Below are 23,905 nucleotides of genomic sequence, written 5' to 3' on the forward strand. Positions count from 1 at the left end.
AATAATAATTAAGCCTTGATATTAATATCCTTGTTTCTTTCCTGTCGACGATGCTGATTTACAACTTGTTTATTATCAATATGTTGCAATTTTTTTAATTAGGTACATATTTTATTTGTCAACTAGTACTTTCTCCCGTGCGATGCACGGGATATACACCCGATAAATATGAGTGAAGTACCCGTAAGAAAATAAAGATCTACTCAATGGGGCCACATTCATCAATTGACTCATCTTGTAAAACTATACAATGTTCTCTTTAGGGTCTTCATGTATCTTTTATACATAAAAAATTCAATTTTGCCGCAGAAATCAAATTTTTTTCTAGTTCAAATTCAGGAAAAATTCGCTTAACAGAAACCGTTTTTTTTTTCAAGGCAAAAAAAATTGATTCGTAAAAACCGAAGTTTTTATTGAAGGGCAAAAAAGTAAAATCCTGACAGAGAAAAAGAACCATGACGCCTAAAGAGAACACATCTATACAAACCCGTAAGCAGGATTGATAATTGACATATAGGTCCAGAAATTGTTCGTGGCCTATTTACTAATAGTGCAAGTTCAATTTACTCATAAAATTTCATAAACAATCTTAGTATTTAACAGTGGGCAAGCTGTTTCAAATCCATCAAAAGAAAAAAAACTACATTCCAAAACTTGTTAATCTTCGATATTGTTATGACATAAAATACAATTTCATAAAATAAAATTGAGAAAAAAATTACTCCATTAGACTAAACCAAAATAAGAACAACAAATTGGCACTATGATAATTAACTTCCTTAACCAATAACTAAATAAATAAATAAACAATAATTATCACTTTACAAATTGAATATCATGAATATCCATCTCATTGATATACACAAAGGTATTAGTTATGAACTAATAACTGAAAAGGAGAAAACAAAAGGATAAATTTAAATCTAATAAACTAAATATATATATATATATATATATATATATAGAGAGAGAGAGAGAGAGAAAGACTAAGTAAATAACATAACTTAACCTAACCGAAAAACTAAGTAAATGTAACAAACATACAGTATATAACCAAATAAAATGAGAAGAAGGAAATGTCATTGAAGAAGACATTGGTGTGAGAGGCACATAAAATATAGTAATGTACAGTTATTTGTAAGCGAAAGTGAGAATGTATGAAGAAGAGATTGCATATCTCAAAGATGAGAATGAGAATAGAAAGGGAATGGAAAAAAAAAGTTGTTTTTGAAGCAAAGACAATGAAATGAAAAAAAATTAGAAAAAGAAAATAGAAAAGGAAATATGAAGAGGCGAAGACCGACGAGGTGTCTAGGTTGTTGTTGAAATTGGGAATTGTAATGGTGACTAGAAAGTTTTTAATATTTCCTAATACTATTTTGTTGGAAATAAAAATGTGAAAACCCTGACAAAAAAAAAATGGAAACCAAAGGCCAGAAAGTTTAGGTGGGATAATTGTTGCATTTAGGTGCTTAATGATGTTTGCTGAGTTTTTTGTCTTAATATATAAAGGATTTTTTTTGAAGAAGCCATTTATTTGTAAAAAATTATACACCTATGAATGATGATAGTGATACTAATTAGTACTATCTAGTAGCTGATTAGATTTCATTTGTGGTTTTGACTATTGAGTTCAATATTTCCAGGTTACAAAGAATGTTCATCCATAATTTTATCTCCAATTTGTTTTTCATCTTATAAATATATGTCAAAAATACCACGAATTTGGATTCATTACTGCCAAATAATGATACTGTTTCACATTATAATTAAGCATAATCGTTAATTTGAGATCAAACATTTCAGATATAAAATTCAATTTTATAAAACAAAATATTCTTAAATGTCAATTGAAGATCAGACGGTTCAAATCAATTACGGCACCTTGCTATAACCTTGAGAAATCTGATCCTAAAAATTGAGAGTCATTGAATTTAAAGTTCTATTTTAATGTTCAAACACATTTTCTCTTCAAATGGAGGTCAATTTGTTAAAATAAAATAAGAAAATTAAATACTAGTGATCAAATCAAAATTTATGTTGGTTTTCTCGGACCATTATACTTAAAAGATAGGGATTGAGGTTGTGTGCATTTAAATGACTCTACACGACCGTATATAATTTATTTAGATGTGTTATAATTGTATGCAATTACACTACACTAAAGCCAAATTCTTAAAGGTAGTGTGATACAAGTCATCATCGAAATTTTGGTCGGACTTTACTTACCTTTGTTGAGAATAATATGCCTAAATATCTTCTGAAGATCTTAGATTTAAATATTATTTAGATTTATATTTAAAATATGATAATATTAGGTTTTATGATTTATATTTCTATTTAGAATATTTAAGATTTGTTTAGAATTTATTATAGGATTAGTTTTGTTTTAAAAATATATGATTTGTTTTTATGTAGCTCTATATATAGAGCCATAAGCATAATGAATAAAATAAGAACTTTAGTATTCTTCATATAACCCTATATTTGAGGAGAGTTTTCTCCCTAAATTTATATCTCACCAAATTCCGCAATACAAAAACACAAAAAACCATATCAGTGGCATCAGAGCCAACGTTCATAAGGACCTGTGAAGATGGATTTTTCAAAGGTTGCTCCTCCGATCTTTGATGGAGAAGACTATGATCTTTGGACGGTGAGAATGGAGGCATTCTTAGATGCTCTAGATCTATCGGAAACTGTGGAGGATGATTACGATGTTTCTTCGTTACCAAAAGATCCCACAGCAGAACAGATGAAAACTCATAAAGAAAGAAAAACCAATAGGGCAAAGGCAAAGACTTGTTTGTTTGCAAGTGTCTCACAAACCGTCTTTATTAAAATCATGACTCTCAAAACACCAAAAGAAATTTGGGATTACCTAAAAGAAGAATATAAAGGAGATGAAAGGATTCGAAGCATGCAAGTTATGAATTTATTGAGAGAGTTCGAGTTGCAAAGAATGAAGGAGGATGAAACAATCAAGACATACGCTGATAAATTATTGGGTATTGCTAATAAGGTACGATTACTAGGCACTCAATTTTCTGATTCCAGAATTGTGGAAAAACTCTTTGTAACGGTACCTGAAAGATATGAAGCCTCTATAGCCGCCTTGGAGAACACAAAAGATTTGAGTAAAATCACTCTGCCAGAAGTGTTACATGCATTGCATGCACAAGAACAAAGAAGACTTATGAGGGAAGAAAGAACTATAGATGGTATATGTCTAGCAAAAGGTTTTGGAAAGAAATACCATCACAAACCATGTCCTCATTGCAAAAAGGATAATCACTCACCAAAGAATTGTTGGTGGAGGCCTGATGCAAAATGTGAAAAATGTGGTAAATTAGGTCATATGATGAAGGTATGCACATCACAACAACAACAAGGAGATGTTAACATTGCTCATGAACAATATGAAGAAGACCAGGAACTACTACTTGCAATCTCAGGTTTTACAACCAACAAACCGTCAAAAGAATGGCTCATTGACAGTGGTTGCACAAACCATATGACTTATGATCGAGATCTTTTCAAAGAGCTCAATAAAACTTCTATTTCCAAAGTCAGAATTGGGAATGGAGAACAAATTGCAGTAGAAGGCATTGGAACAATTTCAATTAAAACTCATGCAGGTATGAAACAAATTTCCAATGTTTTATATGTTCCTGAAATTAATCAGAATCTTTTAAGTGTTGCTCAGTTGTTGGAGAAAAATTATAAAGTGATATTTGAACATAAAAGTTGTGTGATTAAGGATCAAAACAATAAGGAAGTGATCACATCTCAGATTAAAGGCAAAAGATTTGTTTTAGATTTAATGAAGAATGATCATATTTTTGAAGAGAAAAAAGAACTTAAATTCAAAGAAGATCGCGAAGATTCAGGTATTTTGAAGAAATTTCAAGTTATGGAGGAGAATAAATATGCTTGTGAAAAATCACCTAAAAGTCATAACAAATGCAATGTTTCTACCATGAAGTCCACAAGGCACAAAGATGCTAAAGCTTGCGATAACAAGAAGAATAATTTTTCAAGAAGCTCAGATTGGATACGCACAAAAGATATTCAGTCAAGGAGGAGTGTTGAGAATAATATGCCTAAATATCTTCTGAAGATCTTAGATTTAAATATTATTTAGATTTATATTTAAAATATGATAATATTAGGTTTTATGATTTATATTTCTATTTAGAATATTTAAGATTTGTTTAGAATTTATTATAGGATTAGTTTTGTTTTAAAAATATATGATTTGTTTTTATGTAGCTCTATATATAGAGCCATAAGCATAATGAATAAAATAAGAACTTTAGTATTCTTCATATAACCCTATATTTGAGGAGAGTTTTCTCCCTAAATTTATATCTCACCAAATTCCGCAATACAAAAACACAAAAAACCATATCAACCTTCTGATCGAACTCTAAATTTCCGGAGCTCCCTTTCCCAAAAATCAGAGGGTTAATCCTCAAAAAAACTTTTTAACTTTTTTCAATTGCTTAAATTTAGGAGCTATAAAGATGGAAATCCAAAAGCACTCAAGTTTTTCCATACATTAAAAGAAAAAAGTAACCATAACTATAGCAATGTGACTCAACACAAAGTAAGAATCACAAACTCAGATACAGAACAAAACATGTGGCAGACACAACCAAGTGAGAACTATCATCAGCATTACACTGCAACAACAAATTCTACATAGTATATTTAAGCTCAAAGATTCACCACTAACAGTTTTTTCCACACACCAACAAACGACAAAACAAAAACTTAGGAAAACAATATTAACAACAATAATAGTAATAAATTCTTCTTTCATTGTCTCTCTCTCCACTGTCACTTCCTTCTTCCTACTTTCTCTGTACCTTCCTTTGTTTTCTCTCTAAACAAATAAAGAAACACTTTTTTTTATTTTTACTTTCTTTGATACCCCTTTTGCTTTGTTCTTCAAATTTTCATTCAAGATTCTTAGTTCTTAAAATGGTTTCATTTGGAGGTGTATATAGTGTGGTTTATGTGTTCTTGTTTGGTGTGTCTTTGGTTTTGGCTGGTGATATTGTTCATCATGATGATGTTGCTCCTACAAGGCCTGGTTGTGAGAATAACTTTGTTCTGGTATTTAATTCTTTATTCTTTATTTGAATTCCATAACTAGTGAAGAAAAATTGTATTTTTTGTAATTGTTTTGATCTTGGTTTTGATTCTTGTTTGCTTAGAATATGTTGGAATAGTGAAGAGATTTGGAAAACATAGAAAAAATAACTTTTTTATTAGGATAGAAAAAATTGGAAAGTTGGTTAGGATTTTAGTTTACAAAAGAGACATTTATGTTAGATTTATTAGTGGACGCTAATCGGACCCCTATGAAGCACGGACACAAACATGACATCGGACACCAATTGATAATAATCTTGAGAAAATGACATAATAATCATAAGTGTTGTCGGTGTCCGTGGACACCGACATGTGTCCGTGCTGATCTGAGGAGTGTCCGTGCTTCATTGTCGGACCCTATTAGCATCAGAAAAGACTCTGAAAACTTCGAAGCTAAATTGCAGTTTTCTTGTAGTGTGTTTGGAATTTGGATCCAGTTATTTGATTTTGTCTACTCATGTAAGCATTTGAAAGACTGTTTGGGAATTGAGATAGCTTATTAAAATATAACTTGTGAACATGTCAATAAGTTGTTTTCACCTTATTTCTTTGACCTCTTGTTAATAACTTATGAAAACAATTTATAGCTTATATGAAAACGATTTCATTTTATTTTATCTTTTGTTATAAAGAAATAGCTTGCTTATATGATAAGTGCTTTGTGTTTATGCTAAATTAAGTTATTTATCCAAGCAGGGCCTAAGTTGATCTGCATCTTATGTGATGTATGGTCAATTAAAATTATATTTTCCCTGTTGTTGAAAATGATATATTTATTAAGAAAATGAAGTGTAGTAAGAGGAGAGAAAAAAAATACTAATTCTCAAAGATTCCATTAAGGTTGTTTTTTTTTGTTTTTATATATGCTTAGTTGTGTACAGTTGGAATTTATTATGGCACAAGTGGTGTGTTTCTAGATTTTGCAAATTGCAATAAACTGCCCTAAATTGGTTATGTAGTCCTAGTATGCTAAATTTGAAAATTACTTTTTATATGATGATTTTTTTTTTAAAAAAATTCATAATCACTTATCTTTCTCATTTGCCTATAATTCTTATCCCTTAGCATACATTTAGTTTAACAGTTGGCAACTGCCACGGTGCGCTCCATTATATAGCTTCTAGTCCACCATGATTTTCTATCGTGGTGTTGTGTGTTTTCGAAACACAAACTTAAACTTGTATCTTTGGCACTTGAGGTTGATGTTATCCAAAATTTGCAAAGTAAGCCTATATGAAAGCTTTATAGCTTCCATTTTACATCCAAAATTTAACCAAGAACATGGCAATGGTTGCAATTTACAAGTGTTTCATGTGATGATTCTGAGAAACAAAATCTGCGAATGAATTAGCTTATGATTTCTTGATTTTGAAGTAATCTTTCATTCATTGTGGTCTATTGCTATTTTCTTAAACTGCATATAGTGCGTTTTCCTTAACACCTTCAAATGATTTATTCACTTCTGTTAGGTCAAAGTCCCAACATGGATTGACGGTGTGGAAAACGATGAATATGTTGGTGTTGGTGCAAGATTTGGTCCTACATTGGAATCAAAAGAAAAACATGCCAATCATACTAGAGTTGTCATTGCTGATCCTCCTGATTGTTGTAGCAAGCCTAAGAATAAGGTACTATTTAAGTTCATTTTTAATCTGTTATTTGGAAGTATTTATTAATCTGTTATTAACCCTGTTTTGTTTTTCACTATTGTTAGCTCACCAGTGAGATCATTTTGGTACACCGAGGAAAATGTAGTTTCACAACCAAAGCAAATATAGCTGATGAAGCCGGTGCTTCTGCCATCCTCATTATAAACTATCGTACAGGTGTTTTATCGATTTTTTTTTGTTCTGTTCTTGCGGATCATAGCTATTTGTTATTTGATTAAGCAAAGAAACTTGTATTAATTTCCGTTTATTTTAAGAAATTATTGCATGTCATTAATGTACAGAACTTTTCAAGATGGTTTGTGAGGAAAATGAAACCGATGTTGATATTGGAATACCTGCTGTTATGCTTCCACAAGATGCTGGATTAAACATTGAAAGACACATAAAAAATAACTCCATGGGTATGCTTGACTTTCTTTGAGTGTATCTCATGTTGTAATTTGTTGCGGCTTTTCTTTGGCATAGAACAATTTAATTATTGAAATGACTACATTATGTTTCGATACCACCTGATACGTAGTCTTTGTTCTACCGCATGTACAATTCTTGCTCTTAAGTGTCAATACAGTTATACTCTCCACTGCGTCCCTTGGTTGATGTTGCAGAAGTGTTTTTGTGGCTTATGGCTGTTGGTACCATTTTATGTGCTTCTTATTGGTCTGCTTGGACAGCCAGAGAAGCGGCTATTGAACAAGAGAAGCTTTTAAAGGTTTCCTAGTTTCTTTTCATGCCAATTTTATTCAATCCCTCAAGAGTTTTTTTTTTTTATTTAATTTTTTTGATAAGCAAATTTCATTATAACGAGTACAAGGGATACTCAATCCCAATACAAAGGTTCAAGTTACAAGCATTGGATACAAGAGATAGGACTATTAAGCCAATCGGAATAAGTATACATTTTCTCTATTTTATTACTACTTGAGAGCCAAACCCAAGATATGCTTTTAAGTCGATCCACCATATCCGTTATGTTAGCCACTTTACCATTAATTCCAACATGCTGCAATCCAAAAGAGATGAGAGAATTTAAGCTTGTGAGGGCCTTTCACTAAATTGTTAACAATAGAAAATTTTGAACTTCATCGTCCCCCGACGAATTCAATTAAAGATAGCCCGCCAAACTTCTTTTGCAACGCGACAAGCAAAAAACAGATGATTAAGCGATTCAACTTCACAAAAGCAGAAGACGCGGCACTGCTGATGCTGATCCATTAACATCCCTCGTTGCCATAAATTCAGGGCTCGTTTGGCCCAGCTTTTTTTAGAGCTTATGCAAGCAACTTATGCAATTTTTATATATTATTATATGTTTGTCAAGGTAGTTTATGATAAAATAGCTTATAAAATTACAATTTTCACTAGTGTGAACTTATAAAATAGCATAAAACCTAATTTATATTGCATAGGCGGTTTGCATAAGCTTTAAAAAAAGCTGGGCCAAACAAGCCCTCAGTCTCATTGGAAGACTTTCCTGAAGAAGTCTCCAGCTGAAAACACAGACTTTAGAAGGTACCTTTGCTTGCCACAACCTGCACAGCGAAGCAGCAAGATTATTATCCAGCTGATTTTCGATAACGAGGCTGCATATCACTGCGTAACAGCTACTAACAGTGAATCCGTGCTGCTGTTCGTGTAGCCAACATAATCTGTCATCAGATTGGTCATTTAAGGTTGTTGACTCTAAACAAGACACTAGCTCCGCGAGAGAAGCCTGTTCAGCAGATTCCAATTGTCTAGTCCACGAAACTTTCCATTCCCAGACACTGTGAGACCAGTTAACCATGTCAATTATTTTACCTTCCTTTTCTGTTGCGGTTTGAAACAAACGGCAAAATCTCAACTTTAGCGGTATATCCCCAATTCAAGTATCAGAAGATAGAGTGAAGAAAGAATGAATACAATAATTAGAAGCATAAGATATTTTCTTTAGCCAAATTGATAGAAATAAAAAATGCTGAATAGACAAAGGGTGTGTTTGGAAAAGGTAGTGTCTTATTTGAGTTTACCTACTATCATAAACTCTTGTGAGACTGTTTAGAAGAGCTTATGGGAACAGCTTATGACATGTCCATAAGCTCTCTAGAATAGCTTATTAAAACAGCTTATAGTTTATATGGAAGTAGTTTGACTTTATTTCATCTTTTGTTATAGAAAAGCATATGATAAGCATTTATGCTATTAATTCTTAATCAAACAATTTATCTAAACAAAGCCAAAATCATTAGAACAATGAGTCTTTTGTGTCTTTTGCTACTTGTTGGGGGGATGGTTTAGAAACAGGAGTTTATTCTCTTTTATTGTCTGAAAGTTTTTTTTTTTTATTGTAAAGGAATATTTCTGCTCAGATTTATGAACTCCTTAATTTGGCTACTGATATATGGATACTTATGCTCGCAGGATGCTTCAGATGACTATGTTGCAGAATGTGTTGGTTCTCGTGGTTATGTGGAAATCAGTACTACAGCAGCAGTTTTATTCGTTGTTCTTGCTTCTTGTTTCTTGGTTATGCTATATAAATTCATGTCGTTCTGGTTTGTTGAAGTTCTCGTAGTTCTATTTTGCATCGGTGGGATAGAGGTGAGTTATTCTTATTTTAGGCTTTGCATTATTAATTACTTGATTAAAGTCATTAGGAGTGCCACATGATTTTGGTTTCATTCAGATTGCATATATCTGAAAATTCTGTAAACTGTCAAAACATCATTTTCAATGTTTCCGGAAATGCATTTTCTCTAGTTATCACAATTGAAAAGAAAAACTCACAACAAATTGTCATTCCAATTTCCAACCATCGACATACAAATTAAGAATTGAAAATGTTTTGTATAGTAAATTGACCTTATTTTTTGATATGCTTTCAGGGACTGCAAACTTGTTTGGTGGCTCTATTATCATGGTAAGTCTTTTGTCCATGAAGGAAGCTATTTATTCTTGTCCATTGTTGTTGTAGATTACGCGGTTTGTCATATTATAATCCTTTGTATCCTTATGGAATTAAAAGCAAAATTGTTACAGTTTCAGATGGTTTCAACATCCTGCACAAACATTTGTGAAGATACCATTCTTTGGAGCTGTTCCATATCTGACACTTGCTGTTACTCCCTTCTGCATAGTATTTGCGGTTGTTTGGGCAGTTAAACGCCATGCATCATATGCTTGGATTGGTCAAGATATTCTTGTAAGAATATTTTTATTAATGTCACTTTATCTTATAGTTAAAAATTTCATAGACTTTTAATACTATTTTCCATATTTCTTATGACTGTCATTCAGGGTATCGCGTTGATAATTACAGTTCTTCAGATTGTTCGCATACCAAATCTCAAGGTATGATTCCAAAGACACCCCTAGGGCACTATCTCTTATACTTGTTTTTGACAGTCTTGGATTTAAGAACAAGTGCTGTGCATGGGGCATTGTAATAGCTTTGTTGGATACTACTCGACTTTTATGATGAAAGACACTGACGTATACGTCTTTCTCTGTATCAGGTTGGGACTGTTCTTCTCAGTTGTGCTTTCCTATATGACATATTATGGGTGTTCGTCTCTAAATGGTGGTTCCATGAGAGTGTGATGATAGTGGTGAGTGTTTTGAGTAAAGCTCTCCCTCCTCAACTGTTCTCTACAATGCTCGATTTTGGCCTTAAATATGATGCTGCAGCCTTCCCCTAAACTGAATACGTGATTTTGGCCTTAAAATTAGCATTACATTTTCTCTGTACAGGTAGCTCGAGGTGATAAGAGTGGAGAAGACGGTATTCCCATGCTTCTCAAGTTACCACGTTTGTTTGATCCTTGGGGTGGCTACAGCATCATCGGTTTTGGGGATATAATCTTACCAGGACTTCTAGTAGCATTTTCTCTAAGGTTTGTCGTCTATTGAGCATAGAATTTATCACCCTTCTATTACTATTGTTTTTGTGATAAAGAGGATGTCTGGTTTGGTATTCGATGTGTTTATCATATATGACCTTATTTTAAGTTGTTTCTTCAATTGAAGAGGAACTAAGCTTAAATACCACATAAGGTGTGTATAAGCTGTTTCTATAAACTATTGTGGTGAGTTTATGAAAATAAGTTAAAACCAACTCATTGACATATGATAAGCAATATTGGTAAGTTCTTCCAACCAATTACCTACAGGTTAATGTCAAAAATAAGCTCTTCCAAACGCCTATAAAATACATGTCCACATGGGATCCTCCTTGTATGGAGAAAATAGTTGTATTGTATCTGTTGACAGTTCACAAACTTAATTATTCTATCGACAACTACCTTTACAGGTATGATTGGTTGGCAAAGAAGAACCTTCGAGCCGGATACTTCGTGTGGGCAATGACTGCTTATGGTTTAGGTATGCTATGCTTGATCTCGGGATAGCTTTCATGACCAAATGTTAATGTCTATTGCTTCTGTATATCTCTATCTTCACTTATGGACTAGAAAAACTTGAAATATAGTGACTGATATTTAGAGACTGAAAAACACAAAATCTGTGCCTGATTCCGTTGTTAAGTGTTAGAGACGTCAAATTTGGTGGTAGTTATTGGCTTTTTCTAATATATTATTTCTTAAACTTTGGTCTGTAGGTCTCCTCGTCACATATGTGGCTTTAAACTTGATGGATGGACATGGCCAGCCAGCTTTGCTTTATATAGTCCCATTTACACTTGGTAAGTATAACCATCGTACAAATAAATATTTGTAACTTGTAAGTGTAAACACCTATGGTGGCATACTAGTTTCCGAATTTTACACTTCACCCTTCATCTACGTTAAAATACAAACTCTCCCATGTACTATTGGATTGTGTTCTATTGGTTGTTGAAGATGCCTTTGCATGAATCATGCATAGTTTCAATCATTAATATAATTGAAGATTCGGGTCCCAAGCCTGTTAAAGACTTGTGTTGGACAGAGTACACCTAACATAAATTTTGTCGAATCACTCTGCAAGATGGACCAATAAAATGTTGTGCCAATTATAGGTTACTCATTTACAATAACATTGTTGTGTAATCATAATTGCAGGCACTTTTCTGTCATTGGGAAAGAAGAGAGGTGATCTCAAGATTTTATGGACAAGAGGAGAACCAGAAAGACCTTGTCCTCATCATAGTCAAGAAGACAATTAACCAATCAAACAGACTTGTATGTTTAGCTATATATTAGTTTATATAGGAGAGTGATAGCAACTATTAGGAGATTGTGTTAACATATGTAACAAAATTCCAGCCAAATGGTTCTACTGTGTGCTGTAAATTTTATTTTTTTTCTTCTGAGATAGGTCAGAAGATTATTTAAGAGACTCTATATTCTTGTTGACGACTTTGTTTCAATGAGAATCTTCTCCAATACCAAGTCTTGCAAAGAGAAATGACATTGAGAAGCTCCATTCAAAAGAGAGATGACTAATAAAAGGCTTGCTTACATTGAGAAGCTGCTAAATACTGAGTCATAACTTGTATTGTAATGTAATAATATTGTGAATTTCAATTTCAAAAAAAAAAATGTAATATTATTGTGATGTTTAATATTTAAAATTACCATCATTAGAATATTAACATAATATCTTATAATTCTTATATTCTTCTTACTGTTAAATAACACTATAATAGTTGGAATTATGTTAACAAATTTTAGAGCATTCCTACAGAGGAAACAAATGAAAATAACCTAAGTGTGCATTATTACTACAAATTCACAAATATTAAGGTAAGTACAGAATTGTGTCCATAATATAGCTCAATATGGTCTCTAAGTTGATAAGATATGGTATGATGCAATTTTGACCTTAAAAGCTTGATTTAATGGCCAACTAACATGCATCAAGTATATGAAAGCAGAAAAGTACGACATTCATAACACAAATTAATATCGGCGATTTTAATGATATGTTATCGTTAGAAGATAAAAGAGACGGAAGTGAGTAACCGCAGTGGCTCATTCGAGGATATAGAGAAGCAGTGCAAGATAGTAGACATCACCGGAAATGGATTTGATGCAGTAACTGCGTGACACAGTTACTCACCTGGACCGGCTGATCTTGAATTGATAGATAGGATGGTTTTTACTTGATTTTGATGATATGTAATTTTAACCGCCTGATTGATGATCAACGACTCAGATCTGCTACTGCGGCAAATAATTACAGCAGGGAAACCAGGTCCGACATCACCATCTCGTACAACTTAATTAATCCACATGTGATTCATGTCCACATTTCAATAGTCTTATCTTATCCTTAACTAGTAGACTAGATATATTCATGATAAGTAATGGGTCCTAAATCAATAATGCATGATTTATCCTTTGCATATTCTGTGGCTTTGCTTTATGCCTTTACCATTGCACTGCAATGTCATGTGTATCAGAAAAACAAAGGAAACTTCATTCATAAAGACAAATAATTAAGTATTATTCAGGAAATTAAGTGGATGGTGGTGCAGAAAACAACAAAAGTCTCCACCCAATTTCCTTTTACCTTCCTAACATATCCTGTCACATAAACTCTCATAACCTATCCTGTCTAAGAACTTCATTTTACTTATAACTTAGTAAGCCAGAACAGAATTGAACAATCACAAAAAACACCATATCCCCCTTTACACACATGGCGGATAGCGTGGTTTCGTTCCTTTTGGGACACTTATCCCAATTGCTTCAACATGAAGCTAACTTGTTGTTTGGAGTGGAAGACAAAATACAATCCCTCCAAAACGAACTCGAAATCATAAACGCCTACCTCAAAACTTCCTCTAAAGGGAACAAGAACAACAACAAAGAAATAGAAAAAATAGTTCTGAGTCAGATCAGAGATGCCGCTCACCAAGCTGAGGATGTCATCGATACGTTCATTGCCAACGTGGCCATCTACAAGAGGAGAAATGTGCTCGGAAGAATGCTTCACAGCGTTGATCACGCAAAGTTGCTCCACGACGTAGCAGAGAATATTGATAAGATCAAAACCAAACTGAAAGATATACATGAAAGAAACATCAAATACAATCAAGAAAGCAGTAACCAATCAACATCAGCAACAGAAGAGGAAGAGAGGAAACGGTCGCTGCAAAGATTAAGAAGAAATGTGGAGGAGGAAAATGTAGTGGGATTTGTCCATGAATCTGAAGCAGTCATCAATAGACTCATAGAGGGTCATCCACTGCATCTCAACGTCATTTCAATCATTGGTATGGGTGGATTGGGAAAAACTACTCTTGCAAGAAAGGTCTACAACAGTGACAAGGTGAAGAAACACTTCAATTGTCACGCCTGGGTTTCCGTTTCAAACGAGTGTCGAACTAGGGAACTTTTGCTTGGCCTTCTTCAAAATTTGATGCCAGAACATGATTATGAATCTAGAAGCGGCAACAAAATAAAAAAGAAGGGTAAGAAGAAACACAACGAAGCTGTGAGTAACTCACAAGGCTTCTCTAGCTTAAGTGATGATGAGCTTAAGAAAAGAGTGTGGGAATTCTTGAAGTTGAAAAAGTATATGCTGGTTCTTGATGACTTGTGGAAAATACAAGATTGGGATGAGATCAAAGATGCTTTTCCCGATGAAAACAAAGGGAGCAGAATACTAGTAACTAGTCGTTTGAAAGAAGTTGCTTTGCATACCGGTCGAGATCCTTACTACCTTCAATTTCTCAATGAAGAACAAAGTTGGGAGCTCTTCTACAAAAAAGTGTTTAGAGGAGAAGAGTACCCTTGTGATCTTGAATCTCTTGGTAAAGAAATCGTTAAAAGTTGTGGCGGTTTGCCACTCTCAATTGTGGTGCTTGCTGGACTTCTAGCAAACAAAGAAAAGTCACACAGAGAATGGTCCAAAGTTTTGGGTCATGTTAACTGGTATCTTACTCAAGACAAGGAGACTAACGTCAAGGATGTAGTACTTAAACTCAGTTTGGACGACTTGCCTTCAAGATTAAAACCATGTTTTCTGTATCTAGGGATATTCCCCGAAGATTCTGAAATACATGTAAGGCGATTGTTGCAGCTATGGGTCGCTGAAGGATTTATACAAGAAACTGGTAGGAGAGATGCATATGATGTTGCTGAAGACTACTTGTATGAGCTCATTGATCGTAGTTTGATCCAAGTAGTACGAGTGGAAGATATCGAAGGTGTGCAAACATGTCGCATCCATGATCTTCTTAGAGATCTCTGCATATTAGAGAGCAAAGAGGACAAGATCTTCGAAGTTTGTACGGAAACCAATATTTTAATCCCGTCAAAACCTCGTAGATTGTCTGTTCATTCTACAATGTGTCAGTATATTTCTTCAAGTACCAAAGACCTTTCATGTGTCCGTTCTTTGTTTTTCTCTAACCCGGACTACTTCGTTGCTAGCGACAAGTGGAAATTGCTTACGAAAGACATCAAATTGGTTCGTGTATTGGATTTGGATCTTGAGAGTAGTAAGATTCCTTCCAATTTGGGTAACTTTATTCACTTGAGGTACTTAAGAATAGGCTCAGATTTTTCTTTTTGGAGCGTTCCAGATTCTATATGCAACCTTCAAAATCTACAAACATTATGCTTTGGACCGCCAACCGGGTTCGTCTTATATGGCATCCCAATTTCATTTCCATATGGAATAATAAAGCTCAAGCATCTAACACATGTGTATACTAATAGGCCTATCGTGCTACGCGGCAGCAGTTCCAAATTAGATGGTGAAGTTATGTGGCGCCTTCAAACAATCGGTTTCATTGAACTTGATGAGAAAACAACATATCTCATAGAGAAAGGAAGTTTCCCCAAATTAAGAACAATACGAGTGCAGATCATCAAAGGTGATGTGCCTACAATGTTGTTATGCCTGCAAAAATTGATGCATTTGAATGAGCTAGAAATCCAAGTCCAATTAGATGAGATCTTTGTAAGGATCGTTCTTAATCCGGAGGAAGTGCTACAAAGTTTGAAACACTTAACACATCTGAGTATTCTAAAAATCACTCACCTCCCCAACCTTGAAACACATGTGACCATGTTTCCTCCCAACATTACCAAGTTAGCATTGGTACGTATTGGTTACTTGAATGATGACGGGATGAAAGTTATTGGAAGTCTCGCCAAACTCCAAATTTTTATCTTAAGTGGATCATTTGACGGCAGTTTTGACTCGGCCTCATGTTTTGATCTTAATTTTGCTCAAGATGGGTTCCCACAGTTGCAGGAGTTTCAAATGGCAGATTTTCCAATTAGAAACTGGAAATTAGCCAATGGTTCGATGTCACGCCTTCAAATTCTCACTGTAGACAACTGTCCTGTGTTGGACAGCCTCCCAAGTGAACTGTGGTCTTTGACTACCTTAAGAAAAGTCTGTGTTCGAAAACCCTCCGATGCAATGGCTGCAATGTTACAAAATTTGGAAGTTAATAATGAATGTGAGCTCATTGTAGAATAATTAGACTTGTAACTAGGTTTTTTTTTATTAGCTTTGATACTGCAGAATTTACGGTTACATTTTTATGCAATGACTTACATTCATTGTTGATTCGGCTTATTTGTTTTTGTTTGAGCAATTTATTCAAATTTAAGTAAAATTGATCGGTTAAATTTTTATTCATAGTTTTAACAATCTATTATGCTATTAAAGAGGGAATTAACTCTAAAGCATTGATTACAAGCAGCTGGAACGCAGTGACAGCACTGTCACAGCGCCGCAGCAAGGATTTTCAGTATATGTTGCACAGTGGACTGGGTGACTGCAGGGTGTGTCGTGACGCTGTTTTGGTTCCTATGGCAGAATAGAAATGACGTTGTATGGAGTGGTGAAAGGAAGACTGCTACACAGGTTGCACTGCTAGCTTTTAATTTATGTGAATAAGCAGCAGCAGCAACAGACTCATCATACTTCAGCGCCTGAAGTGCATCCATGGGAAAAGCTGCATCACGGTTGTATTAAATGCAACGTTGATGTGGGATTTTTAGAGGCTGATGGCATTCACCGGTTGGAAAAATGCAGCGCTGATGGGACAGCTTGTCTGTAACGGCATGATGTTTTTGAGACTCGGCTTGTCTGTTCGCGGCATTGACCGGTTGGAGAAATGCAACGAAAATGGCTTTAATTAACTCGCGTCGCTCTGGAAATTCTGAAGTTAGTTTAATAGTTTCTACCATTGTTAATGTTATGGCATCAAATCTAAAAACTTTGAGGTCAATTTTGTTAGTAGACAAGTGAATGTGGTTTGCGAGGGTGGCCATTTCCTAGACTAGTCTCTATGTTAGTGAGTTTATTCCTACTTATATTGAACATCATTTGAATAATGAATGAGCTAAATTGATTTTGGTCAAACAAAAAACTCAAGTATTTTTATACATGAATTTTAATATTTAATAATTATTATTTTAATAACGTACATTTCTGTTGACTACTTGAAAATAAGTGTTAATTCATGATTTAGAGTACATGATTTGATGAAAGTGACTCTTAGTTGAGGTATATGGTCATTGTTATAATTTTGAGAAGGATTCTTATTTTTATAGGATTTTAGTGAATTATTATCAAACTAAAAAATAAAAAGGTTTGATATGTATGATAATTGTTTTGCCGTTAGTTACAGTAATTTTAACGCATCGGAATAATTTCGTGTTACATTGTTATAATACTTTTTATATATATGCACCATTAATGTTGATCTGCTTAAGTTTAATTCGATGTTACACAAGCTTTCCTCCGCGTGTGTGGTTTTTTCTCTCACAATCATGGAAAGATTGGATAGAGCAATGGCCACTCAACAATAGATTGATGAATTTCCTCATTATAAGTTCATTAATATCACAGTTAACTACTCACTGATATTAATTAGTGCTGTGTATGTTCAGAAGCAAGTTGAAGAGAGTATTCAAGTTCAAAAATTCTTAGTTGAGGCCGAACGTGGATACCCTTTGTTATGAAGATGTGATCTTATCCACCGAACCAATCGATCTAGCCATGAGCAGGTTGAAGAAGTCGAGTAGTCGTAATTCGGAAACAAATGAAGGTGGGGCTGGGCAGTAGCATCGAGACCTCCTAGAAGAGGCATTTTTCTTGTAGGCTCCCTTTTGGATAATGCTGTAATCTGCATCTCCCGGAGTTGGGGAATCTAGGCCTAATCTATTAGAATAGGTCTAGGTTGGCAGGTCCGAGCCTTACAACTTTATCGGCTCAAGCAATTTTTACCTTAGACCGGAGCACATTCACTCATAAGACGACCATCATGTACTTGTACTCAAGTGACGATGACCATCTCAAATGTAAAACTTTTAAAGAACCTATAAATGCATTTTGTTTTTGATAAATAAACAAAAAAGTTGTTTCACGAAAGTATTTTCACCTTTTTAGTAAATATTTGAACTACATCTCAAATACTCTAAAACAAGAACATAAGAGAAAGAAAAAATACACAAATATAAACTTAAGTGTTTACAGGTGCTACTGTTTAGTGTGTTGAAACAAGGAACTTGAGGTCTCTATATATAGCATTGAGTTTCCCGTTGCTTCACTTCTCGAAGATGTGAGACTTGTTCAATATAATTTTCTTGATATTTTTTCTTGATTATGTGGGACTTACATTGCAATCAACCCCAACAATAGAGCATCTTCATGAAATAACAGTGATGCCAAACTAGTGAACTCCAACTAAAGAAATGAGAAAAAAATTAAGTTTTTGATCTGACATGCTCTGTTGGACTAACATGAAATACTTAGCGTTGAAGTTAAAGTGAGAGAAAAGAGTTGTCGATTGTGTTATATTGTCAATGGTGATGATATTGCCACGCGTGCAATGAATTTGTCCTATGAATGGGATTCGTGTTTCTCTATTTTAAAGTGATGGGGGCCGGGAAAAGGAAAAGTTTTGAAATTAAGCTTTAGCATGTGATGAGGTTGGAATCAAAGAACAAGTTTTGAAAGCTTTTTGAATTATTGATGCCCACTATTTCCAACTAGTGCTTTGATTCAACACTATGTAGTTGTCAGTCACATAAACTGTTGTGACATGTAGTAGTATTATATAACAACTTCATACTTGGTAAGACATAACATAACATAATTGAACAATCACAAAAAAAAAAAACACCATTTACCCCCTTAAACACATGGTGGATATCGTGGTTTCATCCCTTTTGGGGCACTTATCCCAATTGCTTCAACATGAAGCTAACTTGTTGTTTGGAGTGGAAGACAAAATCAAATCCCTCCAAAACGAACTCGAAATCATAAACGCCTACCTCAAAATTTCCTCTAAAGGGAACAAGAACAACAACAAAGAAATAGAACAAACGGTTAGACGTTTGATCAGAGAAGAAGCCCACCTAGCTGAGGATGTCATCGACACATTTATTGCCAACGTCGTCATCTACAAGAGGAGAAACGTGGTGGGAAGAATGTTTTACAGTATTGCTCACGCAAAGTTGCTCCGCAACGTTGCAGAGAAAATTGACAAGATCAAAACTGCGCTCAAAGAGATACATGAAAACAAAATCAAATACAATCAAGAAAGCGGTAATCAATCAACATCAGCAATAGAAGAGGAAGAGAGGAAACAATCACTGCAAAAATTAAGAAGAAATGTGGAGGAGGAAAATGTAGTAGGATTTGTCCATGAATCTGAAGTGGTCATCAGTAGACTCATAGATGGTGATTCGCCACATCTCAACGTCGTTTCAATCATTGGCATGGGTGGATTGGGAAAAACAACTCTTGCAAGAAAGGTCTACAACAGTGACAAGGTGAAGAAACACTTCCATTGTCGTGCCTGGGTTTACGTTTCGAACGACTGTAAAACTAGGGAACTTTTGCTTAGCCTTCTTCAATATTTGATGCCAGGCCGTGATTTTGAATCTAGGTGCGGCAACAAAATCAAAAAGAAGGGTAAGAAGAAACACAACGAAGCTGTGAGTAACTCACAAGGCTTCTCTAGCTTAAGTGATGATGAGCTTAAGAAAAGAGTGTGGGAATTCTTGAAGTTGAAAAAATATCTACTGATTCTTGATGACATGTGGAAAATACAAGATTGGGATGAGATCAAAGATGCTTTTCCCGATGAAAACAAAGGGAGCAGAATACTAGTAACTAGTCGTTTGAAAGAAGTTGCTTTGCATACCGGTCGAGATCCTCCTTACTACCTTCAATTTCTCAATGAAGAACAAAGTTGGGAGCTCTTCTACAAAAAAGTGTTTAGAGGAGAAGAGTACCCTTGTGATCTTGAATCTCTTGGTAAAGAAATCGTTAAAAGTTGTGGCGGTTTGCCACTCTCAATTGTGGTGCTTGCTGGACTTCTAGCAAACAAAGAAAAGTCACACAGAGAATGGTCCAAAGTTTTGGGTCATGTTAACTGGTATCTTACTCGAGACGAGGAGACTAAAGTCAAGGATGTAGTACTTAAACTCAGTTTCGAAGACTTGCCTTCAAGATTAAAACCATGTTTTCTTTATCTAGGGATATTTCCCGAAGATTCTGAAATACGTGTAAGGCGATTGTTGCACCTAGGGGTGTGCATGGTTTAAAAACCACACCACACCAAACCATATTTATGGTTTTGGTTTATATCCAAAACCATTTTAATGAAAAATTGGTTATTTTGCAAAACTAATTTGGATATGGTTTATAATTGGTTCGGAACCAATTTATAACCGGTTTATAATAAAAAATAGGTTACTTATTTATAACCGATTCATCTTAAATTTTATTTTATTTTTTATTTTTTTTTAAAAATGCATTATTATAACTTTTAATTCCTATATATTTAAATTTTTTTTTTACAATAATTAAGCCAATATTTTTTTTTGTTTAATTGATTAAAAGAACATATTTAATAATTATTGTTTATAGAAAAAACATAATTTTTCTTTAATTTTATGAATTATTGGTTTATAATGAATTCATAAGAGTTTTTTTTCTAAGCCCAACAAATTTCAAACTAAGCCCAAAAAAACAGATTTTTTTAAGCCCAAAATAATTAAAATATAGATTTTTTTTAAAAAAAAAATCATCAAAAATCTGTTTTTTATAATTATTTTTAAAATAAATAAATTTTGTTAAATAAAAAATAATTAAATATTAAAGGGTGGTTGACGGTGGCCGGCCGCCGGAGCGCCGCCGCCAACCACCGCGCCGGCCACCGGAGCGCCGCCGTCAACCACCGCGCCGGCCGCAGGCCGCCGCCGGAAAATCGCCGGCCGCCACCGTCCGCCGCCGGAGCTCCGCCGTGCCGGCCGCCGGTGGTCCGGCGTTGACCGCCGCGTTGACCAATTCCTCCACCACCTTATTAATTATTTATTTATTAAATTATATAATTAATTGAATTTGGAATTTTTTTTTTTTTAAAAAAAAAACTATTGGGCTTTTTCCTTATTGGGCCTCAATTTAAAAACCAATTTTAAACCAATTATAAAAAATTGGATAGGGTTTAGAATTGGTTTTTTTGTATTGGATTGGTTTGGTTTTTTTTTAAAATGGATTTAGTTATTAATTTTGGATATGGTTTGGTTAATGATTTGGTTAAGGTTACTTGGATTTTTTGCACACCCCTAGTTGCACCTATGGGTCGCTGAAGGATTTATACAAGAAACTGGTAGCAGAGATGCATATGATGTTGCTGAAGACTACTTGTATGAGCTCATTGATCGTAGTTTGATCCAAGTAGCACAAGTGGAAGATATCGAAGGTGTGCAAACATGTCGCATCCATGATCTTCTTAGAGATCTCTGCATATTAGAGAGCAAAGAGGACAAGATCTTCGAAGTTTGTACAGAAACCAATATTTTATTCCCTTCAAAACCTCGTAGATTGTCTGTTCATTCTACAATGTCTCAGTATATTTCTTCAAGTACCAAAGACCATTCATGTGTCCGTTCTTTGTTTTTCTCTAACCCGGACTACTTCGTTGCTAGCAACAAGTTGAAATTGCTTACGAAAGACGTCAAATTGGTTCGTGTATTGGATTTTGAGGTTAGTTTAAAAATTCCTTCTAATTTGGGGAACTTTATTCACTTGAGGTACTTAAGAATAGGCTCAATATATCTCCACTGCGTTCCAGATTTTATATGCAACCTTCAGAATCTACAAACATTACACTTTGAACCAACCAGCTGGGGCGAATGTGTTAACATCCCAATTTCATTTCCATATGCAATATCAAAGCTCAAGCATCTAACACATGTGCATACCGATAGGTATATCATGTTACGTAGCAGCAGTTCCAAATCAGATAGTGAAGTAGTTATGTGGCACCTTCAAACAATTGGTTTCATTGCGCTTGATAAAAAAACAACATATCTCATAGAGAAAGGATGTTTTCCCAAACTAACAACATTACAACTGATGATCTCCACAAAATTCGATGGTGAAGTGCCTAAAATGTTGTTAAGCCTAAAACAATTAAAGCATTTGAATAAGCTAGAAATCTACACTGATGATACACAATTGATGATGAACAATTGTAAGTTCGAGGAAGTGCTACAAAGTTTGAAACACTTTAGACATCTGAGTATACTGAAAATCGTATACCCCCCCGACCTTGTAACACGTGTAGCCGTGTTTCCTCCCAATATTACCAAGTTAACATTGGCAGGTATTATTCGTTTGAATGATGATGGGATGAAAGTTATTGGAAGTCTCACCAAACTCCAAATTTTCATCATAAGTAGATTATTCGACTGTGAAGGTTCGGATTCATGTATCGATTATAATTTTGTTCAAGATGGATTCCCACAGTTGCAAGAGTTTCGGATCATAGATTTTCCTATTAGAAACTGGAAATTAGCCAATGGTTCGATGCCACGCCTTCAAATCCTCGTTTTACACAATTGTTATAAGATGGATAGCCTCCCAAGTGAACTGTGGTCTTTAACTACCTTAAAAAAAGTGTGTGTTCAGAAACCCTCCAAAGCAATGGCTGCAATGTTACAAAATTTGGAAGTTAATAATGGATGTCAAGTCATTGTAGAATAATTAGAATTGTAATGTAACTAGAGTGTGTTTGAGTTTGACTATACTTCTTTTTGACTATACATTTTAGATTATTTCTAGTTCCATCCTGAATGTTTCCAATCAAGCAGTTTCCTTGATTAGTTTTCATCTAGCTCAATTTACGGTTACCCTTCGAGGTAACTGAGATCCATTTAAGGGGTTGACTTCTCCCAACAAATGATTCTCCATACGCACCGGTCGGGGATCGAACCCAGGATCAAATGGTTAAGGGATCCATGTATCTATACTTGTGCCACACTATACTTGAAAATAAATTTTAATTCATGATTTGTAGTACTTGATTTGATGAAAGTGAATCTTAGTTGAGGTATATGGACAATGTCATTAGTTGCAGTAATTTTAAAGCATTGTAATAAGCTCATGTTAAAATAATTTAATGTCATTTGTTGCATTGTTATAGTACACTAATGTTGATCTGCTTAAGTATAATTAAATGTTACACAAACTTTTCTCCGCATGTGAGGTTTCTTCTCTCCCCTAGTGAGAGCCTTCTGTAACCTTAGCTTTTCTTTAGAATTAGAAACAAACACAAAAATCGTTTACCACCGTAACCAATCACAATCAAACATCTCCTCTGCGCACAATGGCATAAGAACAATTGACAGAGCGACACTGCAAATACTGCAATAAACATTGGAAATCTCTCTCGATGGCGATGACTGAGGAACTTTTTTTTTTTTTGACGCAAAAGAGAATTGAGCACATGACAGGAACTAAATATACAACTTGATGAAGACAAAGTGGTGGCACATAGTCAACATTTGCAGCTTGTTGGAAGGTTTTTTATTAACATGACCATCCGTGTGTAGATGATGATGGCCAAGATGTAGGGTATGTGGCTGTTTGATAATAACACCCTTGTTTTGAGTATTCTTCAAGGTGTGCCGTTTTGGGTGTAAGTTCATAATCTACTGGCTGGAATGACAACCTCATTTGGAGAAAATATATGAGAATTCGCAACCCAAAGATGTTGTTTCCAAATTTGATACAAACAAAACCTACTTCACAAGGCAAGAAGCATGACATTAAGGAGGATTTGATGAAGGAGGGCGATGATCATGCATTCATATTGAAAGAGATCGAAAAAAGAT

General features: G+C 34.5%; 3 protein-coding genes across 3 annotated transcripts; all 3 read left to right on the plus strand.

The window, feature by feature from the left end:
- Positions 1-4,561: 4,561 nt before the first annotated feature.
- On the plus strand, positions 4,562-12,417 carry LOC123883519 (signal peptide peptidase-like 4). The gene is made up of 14 exons (XM_045932356.1): positions 4,562-5,121; positions 6,630-6,788; positions 6,875-6,986; positions 7,112-7,231; positions 7,388-7,539; positions 9,228-9,407; positions 9,692-9,726; positions 9,846-10,008; positions 10,104-10,157; positions 10,322-10,414; positions 10,557-10,699; positions 11,116-11,186; positions 11,422-11,505; positions 11,864-12,417. Exons 1-14 carry the CDS (start codon positions 4,987-4,989, stop codon positions 11,965-11,967), a joined length of 1,605 nt encoding a protein of 534 aa, XP_045788312.1. The 5' UTR covers positions 4,562-4,986; the 3' UTR covers positions 11,968-12,417.
- A 726-nt stretch (positions 12,418-13,143) lies between these two features.
- On the plus strand, positions 13,144-16,343 carry LOC123883516 (disease resistance protein RPP13-like). Its single transcript, XM_045932351.1, has one exon. The coding sequence runs from the start codon at positions 13,446-13,448 to the stop codon at positions 16,242-16,244; it is 2,799 nt and encodes a 932-aa protein (XP_045788307.1). The 5' UTR covers positions 13,144-13,445; the 3' UTR covers positions 16,245-16,343.
- A 2,507-nt stretch (positions 16,344-18,850) lies between these two features.
- On the plus strand, positions 18,851-22,865 carry LOC123883515 (putative disease resistance RPP13-like protein 3). Its single transcript, XM_045932350.1, has 2 exons — positions 18,851-20,302; positions 21,357-22,865. The coding sequence occupies exons 1-2, from the start codon at positions 18,920-18,922 to the stop codon at positions 22,773-22,775; spliced, it is 2,802 nt and encodes a 933-aa protein (XP_045788306.1). The 5' UTR covers positions 18,851-18,919; the 3' UTR covers positions 22,776-22,865.
- Positions 22,866-23,905: the final 1,040 nt, after the last annotated feature.

This window comes from Trifolium pratense, linkage group LG5 (assembly GCF_020283565.1).
Source record: "Trifolium pratense cultivar HEN17-A07 linkage group LG5, ARS_RC_1.1, whole genome shotgun sequence".
In the NCBI taxonomy this organism is placed as follows: domain Eukaryota; kingdom Viridiplantae; phylum Streptophyta; class Magnoliopsida; order Fabales; family Fabaceae; genus Trifolium; species Trifolium pratense.